Genomic DNA, 26,918 nt, shown 5'->3' on the forward strand with positions numbered 1-26,918 from the left:
GATCCATGGCCAATTGCACCAACCAGGAAGCCCACTGGAAGCATGAACAGCACTCTTGGAAGTGCCAGCAGTGCTTCACCTGGCGCCCCCACTCCCCAGCTGGCGCTCATAAGGCAGGGCACCAGTGCTCCTGCCTGCCCCCCTGCTTATCACCTAAGCGGGGAGTACTGCCTGTCAGGGGGTACATGTGCACCCCCTACACATCGTCACTGGGTCAGAAAACAATGGCAGCTAAGGAGAGGGCAGAGGGGCAGCTGCAAGTGGCAGACTCCAACCCTGCCCAGGACATTGTGGCACAGAAGGATCAGGGCTGGGCCTACCCCCCTGCTGTTCCCTGCCTTCTCCACACATCCAGATAGAAGCTACTTCACCTGGCCCAACCCCTTTGAGGATCTGGATCAGGGCTGAGGTGCCTCCCACCCCCCTCCGCACATCCAGATTGGGATTACTCTGTCCTGCTAACCCCCACCCTACCAGACATGTCCATCAAAGGGTGAGACTGCTCCTCCCACTCTGGCATGTCCAGATCAGGACTGTTCTGCCCTGCCCTGCCCCTCCCCCTGGATCAGGGCAGAGCTGACCCCTCCCCATACTCCCTTAGTAAGTTTAGATCTGGACCAGGCTGCCTGCCCCTGATATCTGGACTGGAGACACTCCACCCTGTCCCCCCACCATGTGTCCAGATCGGGATTGGGACCAGGTTGCTCACCCTGCCCTACCGCAGCTGGATGGGGCCCCTCTGCCAGCCCCACAGCCAGCCTGTGGCTGGAGCTGGCACTACACACCCAGCCCATGGCAGGGAAGTTTGCTTTAAAACAAAGAAAACACAAGCACCAGAAGTTTGCTAGCTGTTCCTGTTGTGAAGATTAGCTTCAGAAATGAAATTCACACATTGTCTTCCTGCACAATGTAGTTGGATGCCTAAAGGATAGAATTGAGACTTTTCCCATTTATCTTGAATGACTATTAATGCTGATGCTACTTTGATTTCCAATGTAAATTTAACAATGGCTTAAAAGAAATTAAAGCAGCAGTGTCAAATTCATCTGTTCTGTACAAGACTGGTCCACAGGCTCAATGAACAGTGGGGGGCTGGCCCTGTGGACTGGATAGGGCCCATAGACTGTACTCCCCCCATTCCTCTCCTAAACACTGGATACACTCTGGAACTGCGACACATGGTACCCATATGAGGCTACAAGCTGTATGTGGTGCCTGCTCCAGTTGGTTCAGGGCATATGCTGTATGCAGCACAGGCCCCAGACCAGCCAGACCATGCAGAAGACCCACACAGCCCCTGCCCCAACATGCTGGGTTCAGAGCCCACTCTTGCTGGCCTGGAACTGTACCATAAGTGGTACCTGTTGCACGACTGGAGATGCACGTAGTGCCTTACCCAGGCTGCCTAAAGCAGGTGCCACATGCAGCTTGTGTCCTAGACAAACCAGAGCAGGCACTGGATTCAGCATACGGGTGGAGTAGGCATCCCAGACTGGCCCCATGTGGGACAAGTACCAGGGTTGGATGATATGGCTCTACAAGCTGAATCCAGTTCATGGGCCATATCTTTGACACCACTGGATTAAAGTGTTTCTGGCTGTAATGAGATGAGAAAAAGCAATTCATTTTATTTAGTAACATTTGTCCTCACTTGTCCTTTCTTGGGTTTCCTTCCATGTGCTGTCAGTTACTAGTATGTTATATTCAAACCTAGGTACTTGTTTTGCAAATGCATGTTCACATCAATAACTCTTATAAAGATGACTAAGTTTTAAGGTTTCAAACCTTTTACTTAAGCAGGGACCTTCTCTTAGCTGCAAAATGTCACAAGGCACATTCATGGTGCTGTTTAAATAATACAGAATAATCTATATTTAGATTAGATTTGATGGGAGGAGGAGATGAAGAAAAAGGAAGACATATCACAGAGCTGGTTCCAAGGGCACACATGCCCTTATGAGACTGGAATGTGTGGGGGATGGGGTGAGAGGAACATAGTACTTAAACTTTACTTTCAAATACTACATGGACCTGTGCCCATTCCTTTAATCACCCCATCTTCTCCATTTAACCAGCAAAAAAAGAAACCAGAAATATTGCTAACATGCATACAATTATTGATAACTGAACTCACATAGGGTTTTTTTGCCATTAAGCAGCTCATGAAATTTAATTATCTGACCAGTTTTAAAACTACTAACTTTGTAGTGATCAATCATCTATAATAATAGAGGATAAATAAGACAGATTTAAAACATACCTGTTTTTTTCCACTGAAAAGTTTTGGGAATTTTATTTAAAAAGAAGTGTGGTAGGGGAAATAAGAAGATAAAGTCCTTGGTGTTTTGGTCAAAATTTCACAGAGATTTCAATTCTCCTTGGTCAAATCACATTGTTTTAATGTCTAATAAGTGATTACTTAATTTACTTTCAACTCAAGGAACCATGACCTCACCCAAGAAATGAAGCCTGACATGAATAAATAAGTTGTGCTCTGCAGTATATAAAAATAAGTTCAAGGTTATGAAATATAAGCTCATACACACTGGTGTACTGTACACAGATTGCTTATGTCTAGCTGCACATAGACATTTATTTCTACCAGAAGACATTTTTTCTTATACACCCACACTTTGGGGAACCCAGTACTTGATGACCTGCCCCCTCCCTTGCCTGGGAAGGAGGCAGGCTGAAAAACAGCAGCTGTCAGATAGCTGGGGAGGGTTCCAGCCCCAGGAGAATGTCTCCTCATCCTGCCAATCATCTGATTAGCACCAGAGAGGCATTCTTCCATGGTGGGATCCCTCCCAATTTTCTGGTTCTCCACTGCAGAACACCCTTAACTCCTTGCACTGGTCTGGGCTGACTTTGAGGAGTGCAGGGAGAGGCAGGGAGCACTTAGGCTATAGGAAGATTGCGGTCAGGGCAAGGAAGTCTGCCTTGTCCTGCGCTGCTCTCAGCTGACCCAGAGAAGCATGCTACCAGGAGAATGGCAAATCCCCTGTTAGAAACTGCACATCTGTACCTCTGTTAGTACTGTAATAAGTGATGAAAAATTCTCTTTATCTTAGTGAACACAAGTCTGCAAGACTGATGCAAAAAGATGCCCTGGAATCTTTCAGAGGGCAGACAGATGATGACTAAGGCTCCTCAAAAGCCTTTGAAAAGGTTAATCCAAGGAAAAAAACAAAACAAGGAATAATGGAATAAACAAATTAGTCCTGAAACCGTATTAGCAAACTGGCAACAAGAAATTTTGAGAGAAGAAAAAAGAAAAAGAAAAAAAAATCATACCAGTATGATTGTAGACTACATCTGTGATACAAAGCATATTCCATTCATTTTTCATTTTTTCCACTAGTTTTCCTATATCACTCCAAGTACACTTAAAATTGGGGCTTGAAAAATCAGGATTTACTTCTAACTGATCAGCCAGAGAATAACTTGATCTAGAACGTCCAAGCTTCTGCAGTGGTGTAAGATGAATCATGTTGTAACCTGTAAAGAAACACAGAAACCATTTATTAAGCAAGAAAATATTACAATATTTACAAACCACTTCTCTGACAGAAACAAAATACTTACACAGTCATAGTATATTCTGAAAACAGGCTTTTGGAATTATTATTAGAAGTTACACTATGTAGGATTTTTTTTTCTAGGGCAATACTTAAACCATTCTTAATCTCCATTCCCTGCCCCAAGGTCCCATCAGTTCTGCAGTTTTGCATTTCCATGAAACAAATAAAAGATTTTTCAACTTCTGGCACTTCAAATATTTTAGTAATCAGAACAGTTTGCATTCACTGTGGATTTAAGATAGTTATGCAACTAAATCCCAATATTAAACTGCAAACCAAAGGGCATGTGAACTATACAATTAAACAGTATAATTTGTTGTACTTACAAGATAAACTATATTCTATCCCTTAATAATCAGCTTTTTAGAATGTGTGTCATTACCTGATTCTTTTGCAACTTTAAGCCGATCCTCCCATTCATAAAATGGTCCCAGACACTTAGCTAGGAATGTCTGGAGTGTTACACAGTCTAAAGGCAATACATGATTATCAGCTCCAACACGCAAAATAGGGTCCACAACTATGTAACCTCCACCACTTTTCTCATGCCTAAAAAAAAATTAAGTCTGTTACCACTGGAAAAAACAAAATGCTTATTGTACCAATCATTTTTAGAACCAGAAGACAGTCAGCATCTTTGGTATTTTATAAACCATCCATCCCAGCATGTTAAAGTACAATATCACAATTATTGATTTTTCAGTTCAGTCTTACTGCCAAATTTACTTAATGTCTTTGTTTTTTTCTTTCTATCCATCCATCCATCCATCCATCTATCTATCCCCAGCAGGGTTGTGTAAAGCTTAGGGTGCTGATTCAATATGGAGCAGATTCACCCCAATTCAGTGGTTGAATCTCCGAATCCAATTGGGAGACCAATAAAAAGGTCCAAATTGATTTGAACCTCTCTGAATCGATTCAGAAAAGATTCAGAGATTCAGGCAGTCCCCATTTATTACCACAGGGAGCTAGACCCTGACTCCATGATGGTAAGTAGGGGGCAGGGAGGAGAGAGGGGACCATGGGGAGACCCCCACCAACCCCATCCCCTGCCTGCTCCCCCAGACACGTCAGCTGCCCCATCTGGCCCCAGCATCCTTTGGGAAAAAAAAAAGAAGCCTCACAGTCACCGGGTGGTGCTAGGCTGGGGCAATCCTGCTGCCCCCCACCGCCTCATGCTATGTGGGGGCCCTTCCAGCCTTGTTAATAGCTGCCCCACGTGGCCCCAGTTCCCGGTTCTTGAAAAAAAAACAAAAACAACCAAAACTCCCACTCACTGGCTGATGCAGTGCCCATCAGAGCTTCTGGGGGTTTGTGGCAGAGCCCCCCACGCAGCATGCAGTATGGGGCAGTGGGAATCGCTCCCCCGCCTGGCAGGAGCTGTGGGTGAGGGGCTTTTTTTAAGAGAACTGGGAGCTGGGGCCAGGCAGGGCAGCCATGGGAAACGCTGAGCGAGTGGGCAGGGGATGGTAGCTCATGCCAGAGCCCCCCACACAGCATGAAGCAGCAGGGATCACCCCCCACCTGGCAGGAGCTGCGAGGAAAGGCTTTTTTTTTTTAAAAAAGAAGAGCCAGGTGGGGCAGCCATGCTGAGGCCTGGTGGGGCAGCCATTGATGGGGCTGGGAAAGCAGGCAGGGGATGGGGCCTGTTTGATTCAGAGATTCAGCCATTTTGGTGGTGCCCGAATTTCTGAACCAGATTTAGCCAAATGAATTCAAGATAGCTATTCAAATTACCGAATCAAATCACTGCCCCCCGACTCGGTGGAATCTGAATTGAATACTAGCCACTTCACACAGGCCTAATATCCAGTACCTTGTCTCATTTTAAAGCCAAAACATAGTATCATCTCTGAAATTTCTAACAGTGCCTTTTTCAGAAGATAGAACAAACAAAGGCCTAAATCCTTTCATTAATGAAGGTGCACAGTTAGGTTTACCAGATGGCCCACTGAGCTCAGTAAGGGTAGGCCAAAATGGATGCAACTGGAAGACTGGGGTCAGAAACAGGGAGGGATTGGTTCTATAATGTGCAGAAAATCCTTAACTGATTTTGCTCAGCCCCTTGCAGGACCCTGCCCAAGAATTCCTCTCCTGTACAGCATCAGGTATAGCAACAAAATAAGGGAAAATATTATTTGAAAAGGTTTCTTAGAAATGGGTTACTGGAATAACAGCTTTTGTTTTTGTACTTTGATTATCTGCAAGAAATTCTTCTACTCGGCAGTTTATAGTAAAATGGAGCTAAAAACATGATCATTACAGAAAGTGTAAGTGATGGCAAAGAATTAAAAATTGGTACAGGTACATCGATGTATAGGTCCATATAGTATCGGCACTGAGAAAAGTAAAATTGACATTATCAGTAATCAGCTTTTTTTGGCTGATGTGGCTGATAATGCCACTGATAAACGCTGCAGGCATGCCACAGCATACACACAGCCAGCAATGAAGCCTGGCAGCTTGGAGAGAAACATCAGGCCAGTAACTCTGTGGAGGGAAGGAGCAGGGGGGGAGGGGCAGATCAGGGACCCACAGTAAGGACATGGGGCTGAGGCATGGGTAGGCACTGCCCAGCTAGGCAGGGGTGTGGGATAGAGCTGTGGGCAGCTCATCTGAGGGGCAGGAGGAGTGGCTCCTGCTGCTGTGCATACCCCCAGTGGAGGCAAGGGGATGTTTGCCCCCCAGGTTTCTGCATGGGGTAGGGGCCGGCTATGGGCTAAGCTGGCCTCGCCCCAGAGCGGGGAATGAGCTGGGACTGTGCTCAGGGCAGGCGGGGTCCAGGCAGGCAGCAGAGATGCTGGGAGCAGAGCTACGGCAAATTCTGGGGTGGCTGTAGCCCGCCCCCCCATAGTCCCTCCTCCCAGCGCTGTCGCTGCCTGCCCTGACCACAGCCCCAGCCCAGCTCCCACTGGGAAGAGGCCAGCACAGCTCCCAGCCCATAGCACACAACTTGCCCTTGCCCTGTGCACAAATCTTGGGGGGGGGGGTGTCACTTGCCCCCCATGCCTCACCCAGAAGAATGTGCAATGGCGGGAGCTACTCCACCCCTGCACTCCCACTCCCCCCCCCCATATCCCCTGTCCGCAGGTCCATTCCATGCCCGCCTGGGCAGCACCTGTCCCTGACTCTGCCCCAGACTCAGCTCCACTCCCCCCTCCACACTCCCTCCCCCACCACAGACTTACTGGCTAGACACTGCTCTCCAAGCTACCGGGCTGCATATCGGCAGTCGGATCAGCATTGGACAATATGGCTGGTTAATAATTGGCCCTTGGTATCGGCCAAAAATATCTTTATTGGTGCACCCTTAAAAATTGGAATGAAAATTTCTTTCCAATCACTTGTCAGGATAAGAGCAGAAGAACTTTCTCTATTTTTCCTGAATGAACGTGTGCTGGTCAACCGCACTCTTAATTTGTTGCCAAGTTAGCAGCTCTTAGAAACAACAACAGATGAAGCACAAAAGCCTACATATTAGTGTCATATCAGACTTAAAAGCAAACAAATATCAATATCATCTTGTTTTATTTCTATACCATCTCAGCAGCTACTACCTCATTAGTTATCTAGTCAACATGCATATGTTGCCCACCCCCTCTTTGAAGTAGGGAAGTATTTTTCTTTCCATTTTATTATCAGGGAATTAGGTATAAAGACACTAGATCCACAAAGGGACTTGGGTACCAAGCTCCTGGAGTGGATTGAGACTTAGGAACCTAAACTGTCTGTACAGTGCGTCAGAAGAGGTCTGTACAGTGCATCAGAGACACCTCAAGACTAGGGTCCATAAACGTCAGGATGCGAGGGAAGGGACACTGAAAGTGGCCAACAGAAAAAGTATGACATGTTGAACCAAGGAATTCATCTTAAACCCTACCATTTTCTTGGATTTAGGCACATTTCTACAGGCCTGAGAAAGCAACCACTGCTATATCGGGACTCTGAGCCTTAAACCCTTTTCTGGAGTAGGTGCCTCAAGTCAGCCCTTTTAGGAGTAGAAGACCGCCTCATTTTGTTTTGTTTTTCTTAAACCACAGCCAGTAGAGTAGCTGGTAGTGGCAGTGGTGTCACCCACCTTCTATACAAGGAGCCTTTTAGACAGCATTCGCCAAATGGTAACCCCAGGTTCAGAGCCTTCTTCAAACCTGACAGGGGGCCTAGCCTAGGACACTGGAGATCTAGGTTCAATTCCCAGCTCAGCTGCCCTAACACTATCATTTTTCTTCTCTCTTAATAGGGTTAGAGGTGAATGCCTTAAAGCTGTATATTTTTGGACACCATAATTCCTACCTATGGTAACCATTACATATTGGAATTCACTGAAACAAGACAGCAAAGCTGATTTTCAAGATCTATTTTAAAGGTCTTACCTTCACAAATTCCAAGTCTATTAAGGAATTATTTGTATTTCTCAAATGTTGTAAAAGTGGTTTGCTTTTTCAACATGTGTAAACAACTAAAGTTTCAATATGTTCTAATGCTTCTCCCCAAACACTGAGCATCAAAAAGTAAATCACATGATCAGAACAACTGGAAGCCTTTACAGCATGGCTGTTAAAATACATTGCTTATTGGCCAAATCCAGATATGGTTACCAGTGAGCCACCTCAGAAGATAGGGATATGTTTGGAGGGTATGGTCTGTCACAGAATCTGGGGACTTTGGGCCCCAGTGGACATGGCAAATTGACAGCAAGAAGGCAAGCAAGCATCAATACAACCCTGGTCATCACTGCCATGGCCCCAGCTCCTTGGCTCCCAGCCTGATCACTTCCGCATGCTGAAGCTGCCAGAGCTAGAGCTGCCACCACATCATGGGGCTTGTGATGGCAACAGAAGCTTCAGTTCCATCCTGCTACATGCATGGGGCCTGCAGCAGGAACTAGAGCTACTGCTGCCACCACACGCCCCAGGTTGGAGCCAGAGCTGTCACCACCATGTGCCTTGGGCCAGATCTTGCCCATGGTCTGGATCTTGTCAAGGGCAAGGCAAGTTTGACACTCCCCTACTTCACAGGTTTCTCAGCAGCAAGGCCAATGACAACACTGATAAGGAGAGTGAATAAACCCTTCTACTCCTAATAGTGTCCTTCTGAGGTTAAGACAGATGTCTACTGAAAAGACTGCAATTTTATATGTGTACAAAGCTTTACTTACTCAAGGCTGAAATAATACCGGTATGATCCAGAAATCTGAAGATCCAGCTTACAATATTTGTCAGAATCATCCTCTCTTCCTGTTGGATTGTGCCATGACAGTGGCCTGAACTTGTGACGATCAAATATTTCTCCTGAAGCTGGGTAGTTGGTATACACTGTAACATGTTTACCTTGCAAAGTTGGGCCCAGTCTAAACTGCAGTTCAAAACCTTAAAAGAAGAGGGAGGGGTAAAAATGTTAAAAGCCATCCTATTTCTTAAAAAATAAAGATTAGATCTTTTGATCATCCAAACCACAGTGTAAATATTGGATTAACTGACTTACACAGTAGTTCTAGAGAGAAATACTAGGTATGCAGTTACAAGAGAGGTTTTTACTAACCCCTCTTGTCAGCAAATAATATTGATGTAAGGCTATTCAAACACCACTCAGAACCTGGTCATTTAAAAGGCACACATTAATTCTGACCCTCTTCAAAGTGCTGACTTTGTATGACTACCCAAATACAAAATTATTTAATATAATCCTACAATTTTGAGATCACAGAAGTATTACTAAGTGAAGAACCAGCTCAATATGAGTACACATTTTAAAATTAAAAGGGAAAATGCCAACTTCGAAAACCACCTTATATATCCTGTATAAAACTGTTTAACTTACAATTAAATTTAACATCCAAGATTACTATCATTCATAAATTAGAGAAAAACTGAATTTTTCTTCTGCAAATTTCCTGTCCATTTCCAGGACAGTATTATACAGAGTCAATTTCCCCTATACTTATGGATCATTCAGACAGCAACAGGGAAGGGAAAAGCCCTAGCAACAGGAACACATGATTGTCAAACCACGCACAATAAGGATACTGCCCTATGCACTATATAAATTTACATTTAATATTTTAATTTGGGTTTTTTTTAATTTAGTTTTGTATTTTAATTTTTTAGGCTTTGAGTTTACAGTCTCTTTCTAAATGTAACTGAATTCAAAAGATAACCTTTTGTGAGAAATGGAAGACCAAGTTTGGAAACACCTATATTTATTAAAGAATAGATACCAGAACTATTTTCAGTGAAACAAATCACAAGTCCTTAACCTACTTTTTTAAAATATAAAAAGGTCCTCTATATTGCAATTTTTACTGCACACAGAATGTTCCACTTGCATGGGGCCTCATTGAAGTAATCTTTAAATTACAGGATGTGGTGCTGTGTCTGTAACTTCATTTATATTTGCAAAAGATCTAAAGGGCTTTGGATTTGTTTTATACCCTAAAATGGAACCACTAAGCCCCAACTCTGCTCTCTAATCTACTTGTGTGAAAACGGAATTCCACAAGGGCAAGTGTAAGTCATTTGTTCTAGTGCAAGTTCTTGCCTGCCATGAATCAGGTTTTAGTGTCAGGGCTGTATAGCTTGGGCTTGACTAGGCTATTTTGGCTAACAGCTCTATTCACAGGAGTAAAGTTGGGCAGGCGTTTAGTGTTTGCAGGAGAGTAGCTACTACTGACCGAGTCCCCAGTCTTGCAGTTCATTGCAACTGTGCATGCTGCAAAACTAATGATTTCAATGGATAGTCAACTGCAGGACTGGAGTCTCAACTAAAAGAATGATACATATTTTTTTTCTTCAATTAAAAAGTAAAATACATTTGGTTGACTTGTTTTCATAGTAAAAAAATATATTATTAAAAAATACCCTAATAATCACTAATACATTTTAATACCCTAATAATCACTAATAATTCCAATCCATTTTCAGACACAGAAATTTAAAAGTGCTACATAATATAAAATGTAAAACTGTTGAGCTGTGCTATCTTGAATAAATAAGGGTTGCTCATCTAGTAGAATGGTGCCAGCTCAAACAAATATCAGAGTTCAGCTACCCAAGCACATTTAAATAATCTTTTCCAGCGAAGTTTATAAAGAGTTTCAGGATTTAGGTGCCTACCTAAATTCAACCAGCATGACTATAAAAACTGAACGTAAAAGCTATCCTTTGAAAGATCAGGACACTTCTCAGTATCCTCTTTACAGTCTTCTAAAATTAGAATAGAAGGGCATTCTGTGAAAGCTTCTCTCCCACTCCATACAGTTGGTCCAGTAAAAACTATCACCAAAAAACCTTGCCTTTTGCACCAGGGTATATGCCACTCACAAAAAAAAAAAAAAAAGATAATGTTGATTTCTTACTAACATGTAAACTTGGCAAGCAATACCATAAAAATTAGAAAAGTACTCTGAAAAGCCTATATTTCAAAATCTTACCCAACTTAAAATTATTGTTGATAATGTTAAATTCTTCAACTAGGTTAACCCATTAGAAACACAGCAAAGTGACGCAACACAAAAAAGAGTTGGATTATGAAGACTTTTATGGACAGCCATAAAAGGGCAGAAGCAGTGTGGCAGATCCCAGTGCTATACTTACACTCCAGCATAAGTGCTTTCTTAAACTACACTCAAAATTTAAAAAATCAGGACTACTGATTTTGCTCTTTACAATTGTCCTTTTATCTGGAGAGGGTTTCCCAAATCATTCTGGTCCTTGACTGGGGTTTCTACATGCTAACATAGTCCAACTAACCAACAATGTATGTGACAGAAACAGTCGCTTTTACGACGGAGGGCAGCCTCACCTGAGCACCAGATGCCTGATAGAGAAGACAGTGGGGAACAGAGCTCTCCGTCCTGGACCTTTCACAAATACTTTTACATTCTCTCTTAGGTGGAAGACCCTTAAGAATCCCCACAGACGGAAATGAAGCCGACAGGTGAAAAGCAAGTATTACCACTGACCTTGCTCAAGCCTGAAGAGGGTCTTCTCCAGCTTCTCCATTTCGTTGAGGTGCAGAACCCGCGTCTGTTTACCGTGGGGCATCTTGGCGGTCTGCTGCTCTGCACGCTGTCACGGGGGACAAGTTCCCTTCAGCTACAGAGGACTGGCCCCTACCAGGGAAAGAAGAAAGCAGAAGTCAAGGGCAAGCGGCAGAGGCCCAGTGGGGGTGACGCCTGTCAGTGGGACACCCACGCTTACATTTTCCCCCACCTGGGCGCAGCTAGAAGGGCCCGGGAGCGGGCAGAGCCGGAGCGCTGCTGCGGGGCGCAGTGGAGGGAGGGCGGCAGGCTGCGCCCCGGGGCCGGCCCCGCCACTGGGGGCGGAGGGGCTGTCGCTGTCAGTCTCCCCGCACAAAGCGCCCGGGCGCCGCGGACTATCCCCGTGCCCCGGGGAGGGCGCCTCCCCATTGTCCCTATAAATAGAAGCGGCGCGGGACTCGCGGGCGCTGCAGGCGCGGGCGGGGGTAGAGTAGCTGCCGGAGATGCCCGACCTGGCTCGGCCCTGCCCTGCCGCGCCCACACTCACCCGCGGCGGCAGCTCCTTGCCTGCAGGCCTCGCTCGGTGCAAACTTTACTGGTTCTGCAGCAGCCGGGGCCGGGGCCGGGCGGAGCCGGGCGAAGCTCCCGCGAGAGCACGGGAGGGGGCGGGCCGGGCCGGGCCGGGCAGCGCGGCTGCAGACGGGAGAGGGCCCTAGTCCCCCTGGCCGCCCGGCGGCTGCTCTGTGATGGCGCTGCCGGCCGTGGGGCCTGGCTGTTGTCGCAGGGTCTTCCCCCCCCCGCTCGGTTCCTGCCCTCACTCCGCTGTGGCCGCCTGGGGCAGGTCGCAGGCGCGCTCTACATGTTTCATATTGGTGAGGAATACTTACCTGAGCAGATTCTTTTTGGTATTGGGTGGTGGAACCGGAGCGTGCTCCATCCACTCCATGCATTGACCTGGTATTGCAGTGCTTCCAGGACCGGTGCAAAAAAAAAAAAAAAAAAAAAAAAAAAAAAAAAAAAAAAAAGCTCTCTCGGGGCTGGGCTTGGGGACCCCGCGGCTCACCCCCCTGCCCTGCCCCTACCGCGCTGCTTCCCAGACATTTTTCCTCAGCGCGACCCCATCTCCCTCGTCCCCCACCCCCGCCACCCCATTTGGCATGGTGACCCACAGTCTGGGAACCCCTGTCCTTTGGGCCAGGGTTTGAGTTACACTTTGACTGGGGTTCTGAAAAATAATTAAACCAGTTCATTGATTAACAAGTCCACTGAAGCACAGGAGCAGCCCAATCAGAGAACTACAAGTCTTTTTATTTAGTGTTCTGAGCTCACAATTCTCCAGAAGCTCATGCATTAGTAAATTTGCATTGTGTTCCACACGTACAGTTCTACTGAGTGTACAATGAAGCTGTTGTAATACTGTGACAACCCAGTTTCCTGTGGACAGACCAATGCATAGGTTTGGGGTTATCTGATATACTACACTTCACAAAATTGGGATGTAAACTGGACTATAACTACTATCTATTCTATAGCAAATGCAAGATTGCAAACTAAGAAATCTCAAAGCTCTAAAGTTCCATATTTAACCAAAAATGTATGGAGGTATAAAACCCACATGTGGGTTTTGTAGTTTATGGCCTTATTTTGTAGAAGAGATGAGTGGAAATATTATCGTTGCTTCCCTCCCAGAGTCTCTGACCACTGCCTAATGCTGCAATACCGATGGCAAAATACGCAGAACAGTTGCTACAAGCATCCAGTGATCTATCATTAACTAAACCCTACCGAAAAGGTCAGTCTTGCAGCTACTGAAGGTCAGCCTATTTTCATTGCCCAAGAGTATAAAAAAAATACAGCCTCTCAATTTACAGTTAGTGTGTCTGGCTGTTTACTGCTTTATGTTCTTGCAAACAGTATTTTGTGGAATGAAGTGGAGAACTAAAGCCAACAAAAACTGAACATAAGGAAATATTGCTGAGGGAGTTTTTCCTCTTCCTCCTCCATTGTGCACCCAAAACATATCTTTGTAGAGTGTATCTAGGATAGCAGCTGCATTTGCTGTTCCTGTGGTGATTAAGGTGTTGCGTAGTTCCTGTTTTCACTACTAGGGGAAAGCAACTGTTAATCTGTTGAGAGATTATGCAAGGAAATATTTGCATAACTTGATCATTGTTCTTAATTAAATACTCAAAATTAAACTTTGTAGGATCACAATTTTTAAAGAACAAATAAATTACCTGCCTCCTGAAGCTCACAAAGAAGACAACCAATACACCCAAAGAAGACTACTGTATTCAAATATAAAGCAAGGCTTTTTTTCCCTCCCAATCAGCATGGGGAAAAAAGCCCTATGTCTTATATTTGCATGCGGGAAAACATCACTAAATATACTATCTTTAAATTGCTGCCAGAAGCAGCACACACTCAGTTGTAGAAGCCAACTATGAAGTTGATTGAATGCAGTCTACACTGAACATGCCTATAAAACACAAGTCCCATACTGAGCAAATATACTGATAGGGATCCTACCAAAAGGGTAGGTTAATGTAGCCAAACTGAATAAAACAGGGTGCCTATATACATGCTCTGGGGTGGGGGTGCATTTTTGTTAGAGCAGCTCTTGGAAGATGCTCTAATTAAAATGCCTGTAGCATCTCATATATTCAGTGCCCCACATTTCAAAATGGCAACAGAGGTGCTTTAACTAAGGCTCATTTGATGAGCTTGCATTAAAGCACCCCTGCCATCATTTTGAAATGTGGGATGCTGAATACACAAGACATTGCAGCTTGCTCAAGCATTCCGAGTGGAGCGCTCAAGCAGGTTTGATTAATTGAATCTGCTCAAGCATTCTAATTGGAATGTGTTGGAACACATGGAAAAGTGCACATTGTTCTTCATCCCCCTCAGCACCAAAGTGAACCATCAAATATTAATATTTCAATGACTTTTTCACTCCCATAGCTAAGGAGTGTCCTTCTTTCCTGTTTCCAGTGATTCTTGTTTCTTCACCAGCCTTAAATATCTGGCAAACCACCAAATATCTATGCAGATGAGCAGCTCTCCAGCCCCCTACAGAGCCCCCGGTGTGGCCCTGTCCTCCATGGGGTAGAGCTGAACCAGGCAGCCTTGCACCTCATATATATGTGGCAGGCTCGCTGCTTTTGCCTGATGTTGCAGAGCACAGTGCTCCGCTCCTATAAAGTTGGGAGTTGTGTAGGGCCCTGAGGTGCCTACTACTTGTGGAGCAGCAAGTAAGGAGCCCTGCTACTGGTTACTAGGGCAGCCACAGTAGTAATAAAGAAGCACAGGTGCTGGTTGCTAGGGCAACCGGTGGGAGCCAGCTGACCGGAAGGGGCAGGGCCTGGCTCCCATTTAAGCCAGGCTGAGGCCAGGCAGGTAGTTCTCTGCTAGCAGCTATAGGGGAAGAAGCTCTGCTGGGCTGAAGAAAGAGGCGAGGCTAGGCTGGAGGTACAGCTCTGAGGCTGGGGAAGAATAGAGCACCCTGATGTGGCAGGACTAATGTTTTAGCTGAGTGGCTTGAGTTTTCTGTTTGTGGTTTACTACTGGTGAGTTGGGTGAGGCTATTAGGGGTTGGAGGAGGCCTCATAGGGGACCCATGGTAGTGTGGGGACCCTGATGCCAGACAGGGTGCAGCATTTTTGAGGTGTGTAGACCCCAGCCCTAGAGCAAAGGGGTCAGGCATGACTATGGCCACCTGGGCCCATCTGCAGGGGCTTGAGACCCCAAGGAGGAGAGTTGGGGGCCAGGCACAGCTACGACCACCTGAGCAAGAAGCCCTGAGGCAAAGGGGGCAGCGTGAGATAGACCTAACGTCTGGTACATCTGCGAGCTTGGGGTGTGGTACAGAGGTGGCTGGAGCCATGCATAGCCTATAAGGCTGGGGTGCCTGGAACCCCATTATAGAAGTGAGATGTGGGGTAGCAAGAGCACTGTGATCAAGAGGATGGAAAGGCAGCCTCCCTTTTTATTTATAAGATCAAGACAAGTTCAAAGGCGAGAACGAGGGTGCTTTAATGCAAACTTGGCACAGTAGGGGGTGCTAGGGGAGATCACGGCTGCCTCTAGGGCCCCGCTCCATGACAAATTGGTGCATTGGCCGGGAAAGCTGGCCGTGCATAGGAGGAACCCTGTTTCCCTAATTAAGTGGATGAACCTATGGGCTAAAACCGGACCTGAGAGAGGATGGTAGGAAGGCAGAGGCAACGCAGACCAGAACAGAAGGAGACAGAGTAGGAAGTCACCACCCTGGAGACTGTATAAGGGGAAGCCGTAGGGCCCAATCAGGAAGGGTGTAAGACCAGGATTGCTATGGCAGAGGCAGCGGACATGGAGAGCCTGAGACAGGAGAATTTTGCCTGGCTATTGCAGGTGGATGAGTTGGAAGAGAAGACGGCCCGGCTAGAGTGGGAATTAGAAGCGGCAAAGGCCCAGAAAGAACAAGCGGAGGCGAAGGCCACGGGGTTAGAACAGCGGGTGCAAGCAGGGGAAAAAGGAAGTAGTCTCCAAAGAAATCAGGCACTTGATAGCAGTGGAAGCTGAAAGAACTCGAGCACTAGAACAGTGTATTGCGAATGAAGCCCAGAAGAGCCAAGTGAGGGAAGAGAAGCTGCAGAAGATGCCATCCACATTTTCATCTTTCTGCAAGGGCCCCTGAAGCCTGCATGACCAAGGCAGGGGAACAGAAGGAGGTACAGCAGAAGTTGGAGGTGTCCAGGAACCTAATAAGCATCCTACAAAAAGAAGTCTGCAGCCAAGTGGACCAAATAGAAGACCTGCATGAGGACCTGGGGAACTGGCAGGAGAGATGTTAGTGAGCTGAACATCTGGCTGAAGAGCTGGGAGAAAAGCTGTTGGCAAACCATACCTGGATCAAAGATAGCAAGCTAATCACGCAGGAGATGGAGAAGGTAAAGGCTTACATGGCAAACTGTGAGGCGTTGCACAATTGGAATCTGTTTCTTGAAAAGGAGTTAAAAGGCAAGGTAAAAGAGAGCGATGTGTTATGGTCCCAGTTACAGAGTGCGAAGATGGAAAAAGACCACCTTGGAGAACAAGTACAGCTCCTTTAAAATACCCCTAGAGAACAGCTTGGCTAAAGAAGCAGTGGCTAACGCAGAGAGGGAGCAGTCACAGCTTCAGATGCAAACTTGAAGGCAACGGATCCAGGTGTTGGAAGCAGAAAACAAAACACTGTGGGTTGCAAGCTGTCAGACGGCTATGAAAGGCCAAAGTCCTGGGGAGCCAGAGGTACCAGGGGTAGCAACACAGACAGAAATAGGACAGGGAGCCCCAGTGGTGAGGTTCACAGACGTGATGTGAGAACGGCTGAAGATGCTAGGAGTCCAACTAGCGGAGTGTGTGTGATTGCGGTTAAGACTGAGTGCCAAGAGCATCACCAGGAGATGGAGGTGGTGAAAGGGTTGCTGAGGGAAGTGGAGGTACAACCAACGACCTCACAGTTAGAGGGCCGGAAACCTTCAGAGCAGGTGAAGTTCCCTCAATGCCGAGGCCAAGAGAGGAGGCCGGACTGGGGCTGCTGCAGAGGAGCAGTCCAGGGAAGGGATCAGTAAAGGCGAAGCTTGCAGCCCTACAAGAAGAGGTCCTACCAGCTCTCCTGGAATGCTGGAATAAGAGATGGGACCAATGAGTACAGCAGCATGTGCAAGAGATGGGTTGGCTAAAACAGCAGATGAGAGTGCTATTCCTGCTGCAAGGCAAGGAAGAGAGTGCAGTCCCCAAACAAGGGTAGCCAGTGGGGGCTGACTTAGATTTGGAGATGACAAAGAAGGATGAACAAATTTCCCTAGGACGGGGGACCTCTCGTGTGACCAACCAAGATGAGATGCAAATCATCCAGCGCCTAAGGCAGCAAGAGTCTAGAATAGACCCAGCTGAGTCCAGGCAAAAGAAGTGGCCAGGGGCAAGAGTTGAGGAGAAGGGAACAACCTCCAAAGAGGGGACGAGGGCCAGAGAAGGCCACAGATTTATGCGAGTAACATCCCTGGGCAGGTCGGGTGGTGGATGCTAAGAAGTGTTATTGAAGGGAAAATTGGAGGAGTGGCCTATGTGACAATCTATAAGGGGCCTAGGGGAAAATGCACTGGCCAGGGAAAAGTAGAGTTTTGGCAAGAGGAGTATGCCCAGAAAGTGTTGAACAGACAGTGGGAGATCTGGGGAAGGCTTCAGGATTTCCAGGGAGTCATAGATGGGCAAAAGAGCCTACAATTTCCCCCGAAAAAGAAACCAGGGTGCACGGGGATGGAACATAGAAAGGCCAAAAGTGAGGGAGAAAGAACCCCGAAAGGTAGGCTGGAGTTTGACCAACGGAGGGCATGATTTACTAAGGTTGGCTAGTGTGGGGGGACTGCCCGTGGCAGGGCTAATCCCATAAAATCCTGCATGGTGCTCCTTGGGTAACAGGGGAGTTGGAGGTACCTTAAAACCTCTGTGCCTGAGCATCTGTATGGTCAGAGAACAAGAGCCAAGACCTGAAAGAAAGAAGGAAAACACTTGTGGCAGATGAGAATGAAGACTCAGCCCAGTGAGTGCGAACATTAAGAGGGGAGGTGTGTAGCAGGGCCCTGAGGTGCCTGCTAATTGTGGAGCAGCAAGTAAGGAGCCCCGCTGCTGGTTACCAGGGCAGCCACAGTAGTAATAAAGAAGCACAGGTGCCAGTTGCTAGGGCAACCGGTGGGAGCCAGCTGACCGGAAGGGGCAGGGCCTGGCTCCCATTTAAGCCAGGCTGAGGCCAGGCAGGTAGTTCCCTGCTGGTAGTCATAGGGGAAGAAGCTCTGTTGGACTGAAGAAAGAGGAGAGGCTGGGCTGGAGGTACAGCTCTGAGGCTGGGGAAGGATAGAGCACCCTGATGTGGTGGAACTAATGTTTTAGCCGAGTGGCTTGAATTTGTTGCAGCCCAGGTACTTGAGTTTTCTGTTTGTGGTTTACCACTGGTGGTTTGGGTGAGGCTATTGGGGGGTTGGAGGAGGCCTCATAGGGGACCCACGGTAGTGTGGGAACCCTGATGCCAGACAGGGTGCAGCACTTTTGAGGTGCACAGTCCCCAGCCCTAGAGCAAAGAGGTCAGGCATGGCTACGGCCACCTGGGCCCATCTGCGGGGGTTCAAGACCCCGAGGAGGAGAGTCGAGGGGCCAGGCACGGCTATGACCACCTGAGCAAGAAGCCCTGAGACAAAGGGGGCAGTGACTGATGAGCACCAGAGGGCATGGTTGCGAGACAAAGGGCTGCAGAGAGCCTGGGTGCCAGAGGGCACCGAGAGTGAGAGACCTAACAACATCCGGTACATCTGTGAGGTTTGGGGCATGGTATGGTGGTGGCTGGAGCCATGCATAGCCTATAAGGCTGGGGTGCCTGGAACCCCATTATAGAAGCAAGATGTGGGGTAGCAAGAGCACTGTCCCCAAGAGGATGGGAAGGCAGCCTCCCTTTTTATTTATAAGATCAAGATGTGGCAGGAGAGAATGAGGGTGCTTTAACACGAACTTGGCATGGTAGAGGGTGCTAGAGGAGATTATGGCCGCCCCTAGGACCCTGCTCAGTGACACCTGGCAATCCTGGCTTGGAGAAAGATGCTTCAGATCGGTGCAACATTTTCCACCAATCCGGTAACAGCTGGGAGGGGCTTGCCCCACCCCTGCTCGGAGGAGTGTGTGTGTGGGGGGGGAGGGAATGCAAGGAGTCCTTGGACCTGATTGAAGACTGCTTTGCAGGTCTGGCAGACTTCTGGAGCAGGGACTCCAGTGTAAATTAAAGCCCAGCGTGTTCAGTATACTGGGCAGATGTGGTGAGGAACTCAAGAAGAGTGGAGCCAAGAAAAGCTGGGGCACTCTTTCCGCAGTGGCCAATAGGCCCAAGGCTCCTGAAACCATCACTGGAGGAGCAGCCTTGGGAGTGGTATGAGACTGCCTGGGCTGTTGACAGCGCATGGGGACAGTATAGCGGGACCTGGCCCTCAGAGCGGTGCATGGTTCAGGGACAGAGCCCAGGCTTTGGGAGCCGCAAGCGGCAGCTTGAGCCTGCAGCTCCAGCAGGACCAGCAGGCCACATGGTACGCGGGGCAGCACACAGGGCAAGGGCCTTAGGGCCTGAGCCACCTCAATGTGGCCCCCATCTCCTGGCAAGCAGCCAGGTCCCACAGTGTGCAGGGCAGCGCACAGGATTGAGCCAGGGAGCAGCAGAGGCTGCTTAGGTTAGCCACCTGGCATCAGGATGGACGGTTGGAGCCTGAAGGGCCCAGCCTGTGCTAAAAGAGCCCTTGGTGCTGAAGCCAGGGCATGGGGAAACAGTAGTGCTGCAGCATGAGGCCCAGCACCCAGAAGCCAGCAGTGGTGGTGCAGCAGCTGAGAGGAGTTGAGCCCTTGGTGCCCAGAGTGGGGCACAGGGTGGGAGGAGCCCAGCAGCGCAGGAGAGGCCTGGAGAGGTGCCCTGACCATGGCCCAATGAAGAAGCATGAGTCATTAGGTCCTTGGGTCCCATGGGGAAAGCCATTTAGGGTGGGCAAACCCAGAGAAAGGGCAGGCCCCTGCCTAGTCAAGGCTGTAAGGAGCCCTGGTGCTTCCTGGATACCTCCTGAGGGGCCCCATTGGAAGGAGGACTATCTGGTTGGTTGGTTGGTTGTTTGACCTTTTGAGGGAAGGAAACTTTCTCCTGCCTTTGAGTACCTCAAATGCAGTACATCCACTGTTTATTTGTAGGAATGCCTAGCTGTGAGTATCTTTGAATGTGCTATCAAAATTTCTAATCATCTTAAAGAAAGGGAAATTACTTAACATGGAAAAATCAAAAGACAACAAAGTTAAGCTTAATATAGACTTAATTGGTCAAACATTGTCAAAAATAACTTATGAGGCTGGATTTGTTGGTTATGGAATGCTGGTTAAGCAAGATGAAAACTCCTATATTTACTCGTGCAGACAAGTGTATAAGTACACACATGCATGTGCATGGGGTACGTGCAGCTGTTACACTTGGATTTAAGTACTGGTCCATGCAGAAATTCTAGAAGGTTAAATTGGGCAAAAAGTGGTGGCCTCAACTCAATTAATCTGAGGAACTGATCTAACTTAGATCTGGAATGGGTTAATCCAGTCAACTGAATATCTGCATATGTTTGGAATGCTGCCCTGGGACTGTGCTCTTCCTACCCTGACCAGGTTATTTTTAGCCTCCTGGCCCCTCCACCCCTGATGAAAACCTCCCCTGCTGCATCACCAGCCTCCCTTGATCTTGCCAACCTCTCTTGCAGACCCATTAGTTCCCTCTAATCCCACCTGCCCATCCCTGCCACCCTGAGTTACTTAGACTGGGTTCCCAGCTTGGCTCTTGGGACCAGCAAACATGCATGTGCTATGGAATCCTTTGATGCACAATATTTTCTTTCTTCCTTCACCTGTTTCACACTTAAACATTTTAAAGAGCCCTTTCATTCCTGCTTGCATTTCTGGTATCATTCAGAAAGCTTCCCTCACCCAGATGGGCAAACATTGATGCCTTCTCACATTAAAACCCATGTGGGAAGGCGTTAAAAACCCATGTGGGAATCCATTAAAACCCATAAGTCACTTTGGAGAGGAATGTTCCATGAAAAGTCCTTTCTCAGTCATTCTGTTTGGTACAAGGGTTAAGAGTGAAGTGTCTACAGCTTTTTTGGAACATATTCTCTGGCATGCAGCTCAGTTAGATTCACCCTGGCCAGAGCTGCCCTTGGATCACCACCAAACTGTATTAACATTACATGGGAGTCTCCTTGCATCCAGAAGGGTCTTCATTTCATTTTCCAGCCTAGCTATTGTGCCTCCAGCCCACCTGTCTGTGTACTCTGATCAACAGGGCACATTGGGCAGCCACTAGTTTATTTTAACAACCAAACCAACAGGTATTCAAAAATCAAGATAAAGGTCTTTAGCCAATGCAGAAGCCAAAGCATTATTTGATCCATATAATAAAAAATCTCTTGCTGTTAGGTTTTTGCCATACCCTTAGAAGTTAGAGAAAGCATTAATTAAAAAAAAAACCACAACAAACCAATAACAGAACAGTACTTTTATGTTCTTTGATTGCCAAACAGTACCTTTCAACAAATAACAATCAACTAACAGACACAGCTTTGTTTGGTGCAGGAAATCATAAATTTAAAAGCAGAGCCTTGATCCCACACTTCCCTAAAGTCCCCTAGCCTGCAAGCAGGAAAATGAAAAGCAATAGCATAGTTCTTAAACAATCCACAGCATCCTTATCCTGTAAATTTATTTAATGCATTTAGCCTTATGTGAAGTTTGCAAACTTGCTGTAGTTAGTATTGCTTCACAGAGAGAGAGAAAAATACTTTTTTCATGTTCTTTATTAAGAGAATTTGGATCTCTCCTAGCAGAAGGGGTGCTTGTTTCTCCTTTTCTCAATTTTCTGATACCTCTGGCAAAAAAAAAGAAAAAGAAAACAGAAGCAACTCCCCCACCCCCTAGCAATTACTTTTACTAGCTTAGGTGACCATATCCTGTAACTTGTCAGAGTTATCTGCTATCAGCCAATCAATGTACTTCTTTATTATCTCCCCTTTTGCCTCTAAGAACTATATCTCTGTGGTCTCGGTATCTGCTTTACCTCACCTTTTCCCACCTCTTCCTGCCCCCGTATTGGTATAGCATTAGGATGCATGAAATCTTAGAATATGGAGTATGAATTTTTCCCTGTTATTCGGGTGTTCCTCGTAAATTTGGAGTCAGTAAATCAAATCTAGTAGGTAACTAATGTTTTACAAATAACTCAGCTGGAACCTGAGTATTCATAAGCAAAATAGACATACATTAACTTAGCAACAGTAGTGCAATGTGACAAGGTTATGCTATCCTTTTTGTTTAATGTCTGTTTTAGGATCTGCATGAAGTAGTCTGCCAACTCATTTGATACTTGGTGATGGGGTGCAAATATGAAATGGCAGTCCTGCTCCCAGAAGAGAGAACTTGCAAACTACTCCATAGATTAAAATGCACAAAATGGCTGGGACACTTCAATTTCTTTTTAGCTTCTTCAAAAGTCTTGTAATTCTTTTCTATTCACATTTTTTTTTGTCACAGGACAGGCATTGGACAAATTAATGTTGACACACTCAAATAGACCTTCTATGATAGTTTAAAATGGTCAGAAACCATCTAAATTCTGAAACGTTTTGTAGAAGTGATGCATTCTCAATAGTTTTTGTCTCTCTAGCTTTTGAGACTGTGTCCCAGCAGCACCATATGGCTGCCAGGATGGAGACTCCTGCAGATGGCCAGACTTTGTCCCAGCAGCTGTGGGGCACTGCCATGGGGCACTTCCAGGATTAAGAGTCCCATCAGGTGCAGGACTCCCTGCCCCAGCAGCTGTGCAGTGGTGCAAAGCGGCAAGTCCAGTCAGCCACAGGACTTGCAGCTGTGGGAGGTTGCTACTTGCTGGTGCAGGGGGAGCCTAGTACGGTGATCTCGGGTTCTCCCTCCACTGGCAATAAGAAGTAATAGGATCTGATACTGGATCCCTCCATAACCACGTCTCTTGCTATGCATGTGTGGTACAGCAAGAGGTGTGATTGTGTGGATTGCACATCAAATTGTATTGTGCCTTTATCTGAACATCTAGAGGGGCTCGATGATGCTGGAAAGAAGTTGATTCTAAGGGTGGTTTTTTTTGTTTTTGTTTTTTTTAAAGCAACTGTATTTTTCCTAACTTTCAAGCTATAACTAATTGTGCAATCTGTTCAGAATGTCTTCTAGGTTTTGTAAATACTCTTCTTAATTCCTTCCTGTTATTATGTCATCCAATAACAACCAACATTATCTTTCCTACATTTCCCCTGGCTGTTCCATAGGGTTTTTCATACCTTAACAGTCCCTTATGTGTGTTCACTGTCAGCAACTTTTACTGTGGTCTCAATGCTATCTTTATAAGGTCTTGAACTAGTCTAGTTTGCTAAACTCTACCCCCCGCTAGTTTTACAAAATGAATCTTGTAGGTTTTAAGAACAGAATACTGATCCACTTTCAGCTAGGTGTTTATGGTGACTTTATAATCTCTGCAAATTCTTACATTGCCACAGCCATTTGGAATACACAGGATTTGTTCAGCCCATTCACTGAATTCCACAGGTGAAATTATATCCTGGATGAAGTGCAAAAGCAGTTGCTTTTCCACAGGCTCCAGTAGCACATATGGCACAAGCATAACTGTATGGAATCCAAGAATGACCTTGTCAGCAGCAGCTAGTTTTTTTTTTTATCAATCCCAAGTCTGTTCTAAATATAGCTTTGCATTTTCTTATTTTCCAGCTCTATCTGTCATGTAGGGTACTGCTCTCCAACCAGTTTAAGCTTAGCTAGCCTATTTCTGTCCATCAATACCAGTATCTCCAGTTGAATTTAACTCTGGGTGCATGTACACAAGCAATTAAGGTGACGCAATAAACTCTGGAGTGGTTTCAGCTGGAGTTTACTGCTCCCAGGCACAGTGTCTACACATGTACCTGGGACAGCAGCAGTTTTTGCTGGGGTGGAAAAGCCCCAGGCTGGCAGCACACTCGGACGGTCAGCCCCAGGCTGTGGGTGGTGGCGTTGGGCAGCGGAGGGGTTGGCTGGTGCGAGAGAGTGCCGGAAGTGTGGAGCCATATGACTAGGCAGGAGGCAGCCCCTTCATTTTAGCACTCTTGTGCTCCAGCCCTTGTCACCATCTCCATGTATGTTTCAGTTACCAACAGGACTATCTCATGGCAGAGTTGATTAGTTTACTGCACCCTAATACCAGTGCATGTGTAGACTGTGATGATTTACAGTGGAACTAATTAGTCTACTCTTCAGTAAAGCACATGTGTAAATGCACTCTCTAATGGCAGAAATAGCTTGTTAAGTTGCAGTGACAGCAAGACTACATAATACCAACTCCTGTCTGGCCTTTGCTGAAATTTTGTAAGGCATATTTGTTTTTCATAATCTGTTTTTTCTTTGTACATTCCCTCTAGTCTGAAAACAGAAAATAGGCAAGACCTTAAAGTTTAAAATATTAGCACAGTTAGCTCAAATACTATACCCCCATGATCTTTAAGAATTGTATTGCACACCTTCACCACCTACAAGGTGACTTGCCAACTTCAAACTGATGACATAAAGACAGTAACAACCTGCTACTGCATTGGTATGAATTTCCTTAGTCAAGTGCTTTGGTTTTGAAGGGTAAAGTGACACGCAACCTCCATGAAAATCTTATGGAAGCTCCAGAGCCATGGCTTGTCATCCTGCCTCTCTAAGACAGTATGATCCCTTCACACTGTGCTAGTTTTCTTTCTTCAGAAGCACCAGGCTATATAGAGAGACTGTACCACAATTGCATTAGCCATTACATGTGCTCAATCTATTATGAATATGTAGTAAAACGCAGTGTTTTTCTTTTCTTTTTTTTAATTTATTTTAAAATGCATTCCCTCCCCTTCCCCAACCATTACTGAATTTTTCACTCCCTATCCATTCCCTATAGATAAGTATAAGTGAGCTCAGACTTAGGATAAGCTTTAAACATTTTAATTTGGTAGCAAGTTTTTGGTTTTGGATATCCACTTGTATTATTGGATTATCATCATTTTGTTTGTTTGTTTCATATGGATGTTGTATGGTTTAGGCCTGTGTTTGTAAGTGAACCAAAGTCATGTCAAGTTTATATGTCAAGCCTCCATCTTGTGTCCTCTGCCTGGGCATCCCATGTTGCAACAATATGATTCATTGTATCCTTCCCATGTAAATTTGGTTCCCCAATGGGTAAGAATTGTTAGGCATGATTGATTGAAATACAATGATAGCAGGCCCCTGCTGAATGGCCTGTAATGGCTGGACCATCAACTTGCATTGATTCATCCAGTAACCACGGACCTCACCCAGGAACAGAGACAAGATCAGCGTTTGAAAGACAAAAGACCCTGCAGAACCAGCAACTCTCACCATTGCAGACACCTGAAACTGCAGATCCCTGCATGGAGCACCCACGCTTAGTATGCCAGGGGCTGACCCTTGCCTGGGCATGCCTCCTGTCACTAGGTTCACACTTGGTCTGCCCCTATAAAAGGGGCAGTGAAGACAGACCCAGTGGGACACCCTCTCCACTTGGATCAGCACCATGCCACACCACCTATCCACCCAGAGGCCCTGCCGGCAACCCCGCTCTGGACAACACCTACTGGACAAGGACCCCTTTCTAGCCTGGATAGGGAGATATTGCCTGCATTCCTCCTCCTACAATTTGGACTCTTGGTCTCTCTCCTCCTGGACTTCAGCCCCTGCACCAAGCCTCTCTAACCCCTGCTGCCATTGTGTGTGTATGTGTGGGTGCAAGGGATCCAAAAAGACATTGTGTCACCATCTCCCCTCTTCAATAAAACCACTGTCATTTGTAACCCTGAGCTGGGTCATGTTTTACTGAATCCCAGTCCATTACTTATCTTAAATTCCAGCCTCATTCACACTTTCTTTCTCTCAGCTCTAGCCCTCACCCCTCTCCGTTAGTTTTCCAATCTCCTTTCAATTCCTACTGCCTTTTTCCTGTGACTTTCTGCTGCCTTTCTCTGCTTTCCTGCTGCCTTTCAGTCTCTTCTGCTGCTTTTCCTGTGATTTTATTTATTTTTTTTTCTGCTGTCCGTCTCTATGTTTTCAGGCTTCCCCTCCACCTTCTGAAGTCTTCCCCTCCCCCCACCTTGCAGCTTCCCAGCTCGTCTTGGCTGTCCTGCAGTTTTCTCCAGCAGCTGGAGCCTTTCTCAAGAAGCTGGAGCCTACTGCAGCTCCCTGCAACTTCTCTAGCTGCCCCGGAGCCATCCTCTGGCTCCCTACATCCAGAGCCCCTCTTTAATACTGCACTTTCCCTTTTAGTCCCATTTTTCCTCCCCCCCACCTACCTTTTCAGCTCCCCCATAGGCTGGGACTGGAGCCAGAGCTCAGCCTCTGTGCTGGCACAACTTTCCTGTTCTACAGGCTTTGGGCATTGTCTTTTAATCAACTAAGATCAATTAACCTAAAGTTACACTCAAGCCTCAGTTCTTCAGCCCAGGCCCCTGTAGTCTACCAGTTCTAGTCCTGGTCCTGGTAACATTGACTCCAAGATGAATATGGGCTGGCAGTGTGGGGAGGCAGTCAGGAAGGCCAACCATACCTTGTCATGCATCCACAGATGGATCTCAAGCAGGTCCAAAGAGGTGATCCTCCACCTCTATGTGGCACTGGTCAGGCTGCAGTTGGAGTACTGCGTCCAGTTCTGGGTGCTGCACTTCAAGAGGGACATGGACAGCATGGAGAGGGTCCAGAGGAGGGCCACT

General features: G+C 46.5%; 1 protein-coding gene across 1 annotated transcript in view; it reads right to left on the reverse strand.

Annotated features, from left to right (window-relative positions):
* AGL (amylo-alpha-1, 6-glucosidase, 4-alpha-glucanotransferase) overlaps positions 1–26,918 on the reverse strand; it is a 66,643-nt gene that overhangs the window by 38,426 nt on the left and 1,299 nt on the right. The window contains exons 2-6 of the mRNA XM_019530595.1: positions 12,107–12,118; positions 11,542–11,691; positions 8,740–8,950; positions 3,964–4,130; positions 3,295–3,498 (exon numbers count right to left, since the gene is read on the reverse strand). Of these exons, the coding sequence (XP_019386140.1) occupies positions 3,295–3,498; positions 3,964–4,130; positions 8,740–8,950; positions 11,542–11,623 (664 nt within the window). The 5' untranslated portion in view covers positions 11,624–11,691; positions 12,107–12,118. The remainder of the gene's footprint in view (positions 1–3,294; positions 3,499–3,963; positions 4,131–8,739; positions 8,951–11,541; positions 11,692–12,106; positions 12,119–26,918) is intronic.

Source organism: Crocodylus porosus, unplaced genomic scaffold (genome assembly GCF_001723895.1).
Source record: "Crocodylus porosus isolate Cpor-Errol unplaced genomic scaffold, CroPor_comp1, whole genome shotgun sequence".
Classification (NCBI taxonomy): domain Eukaryota; kingdom Metazoa; phylum Chordata; order Crocodylia; family Crocodylidae; genus Crocodylus; species Crocodylus porosus.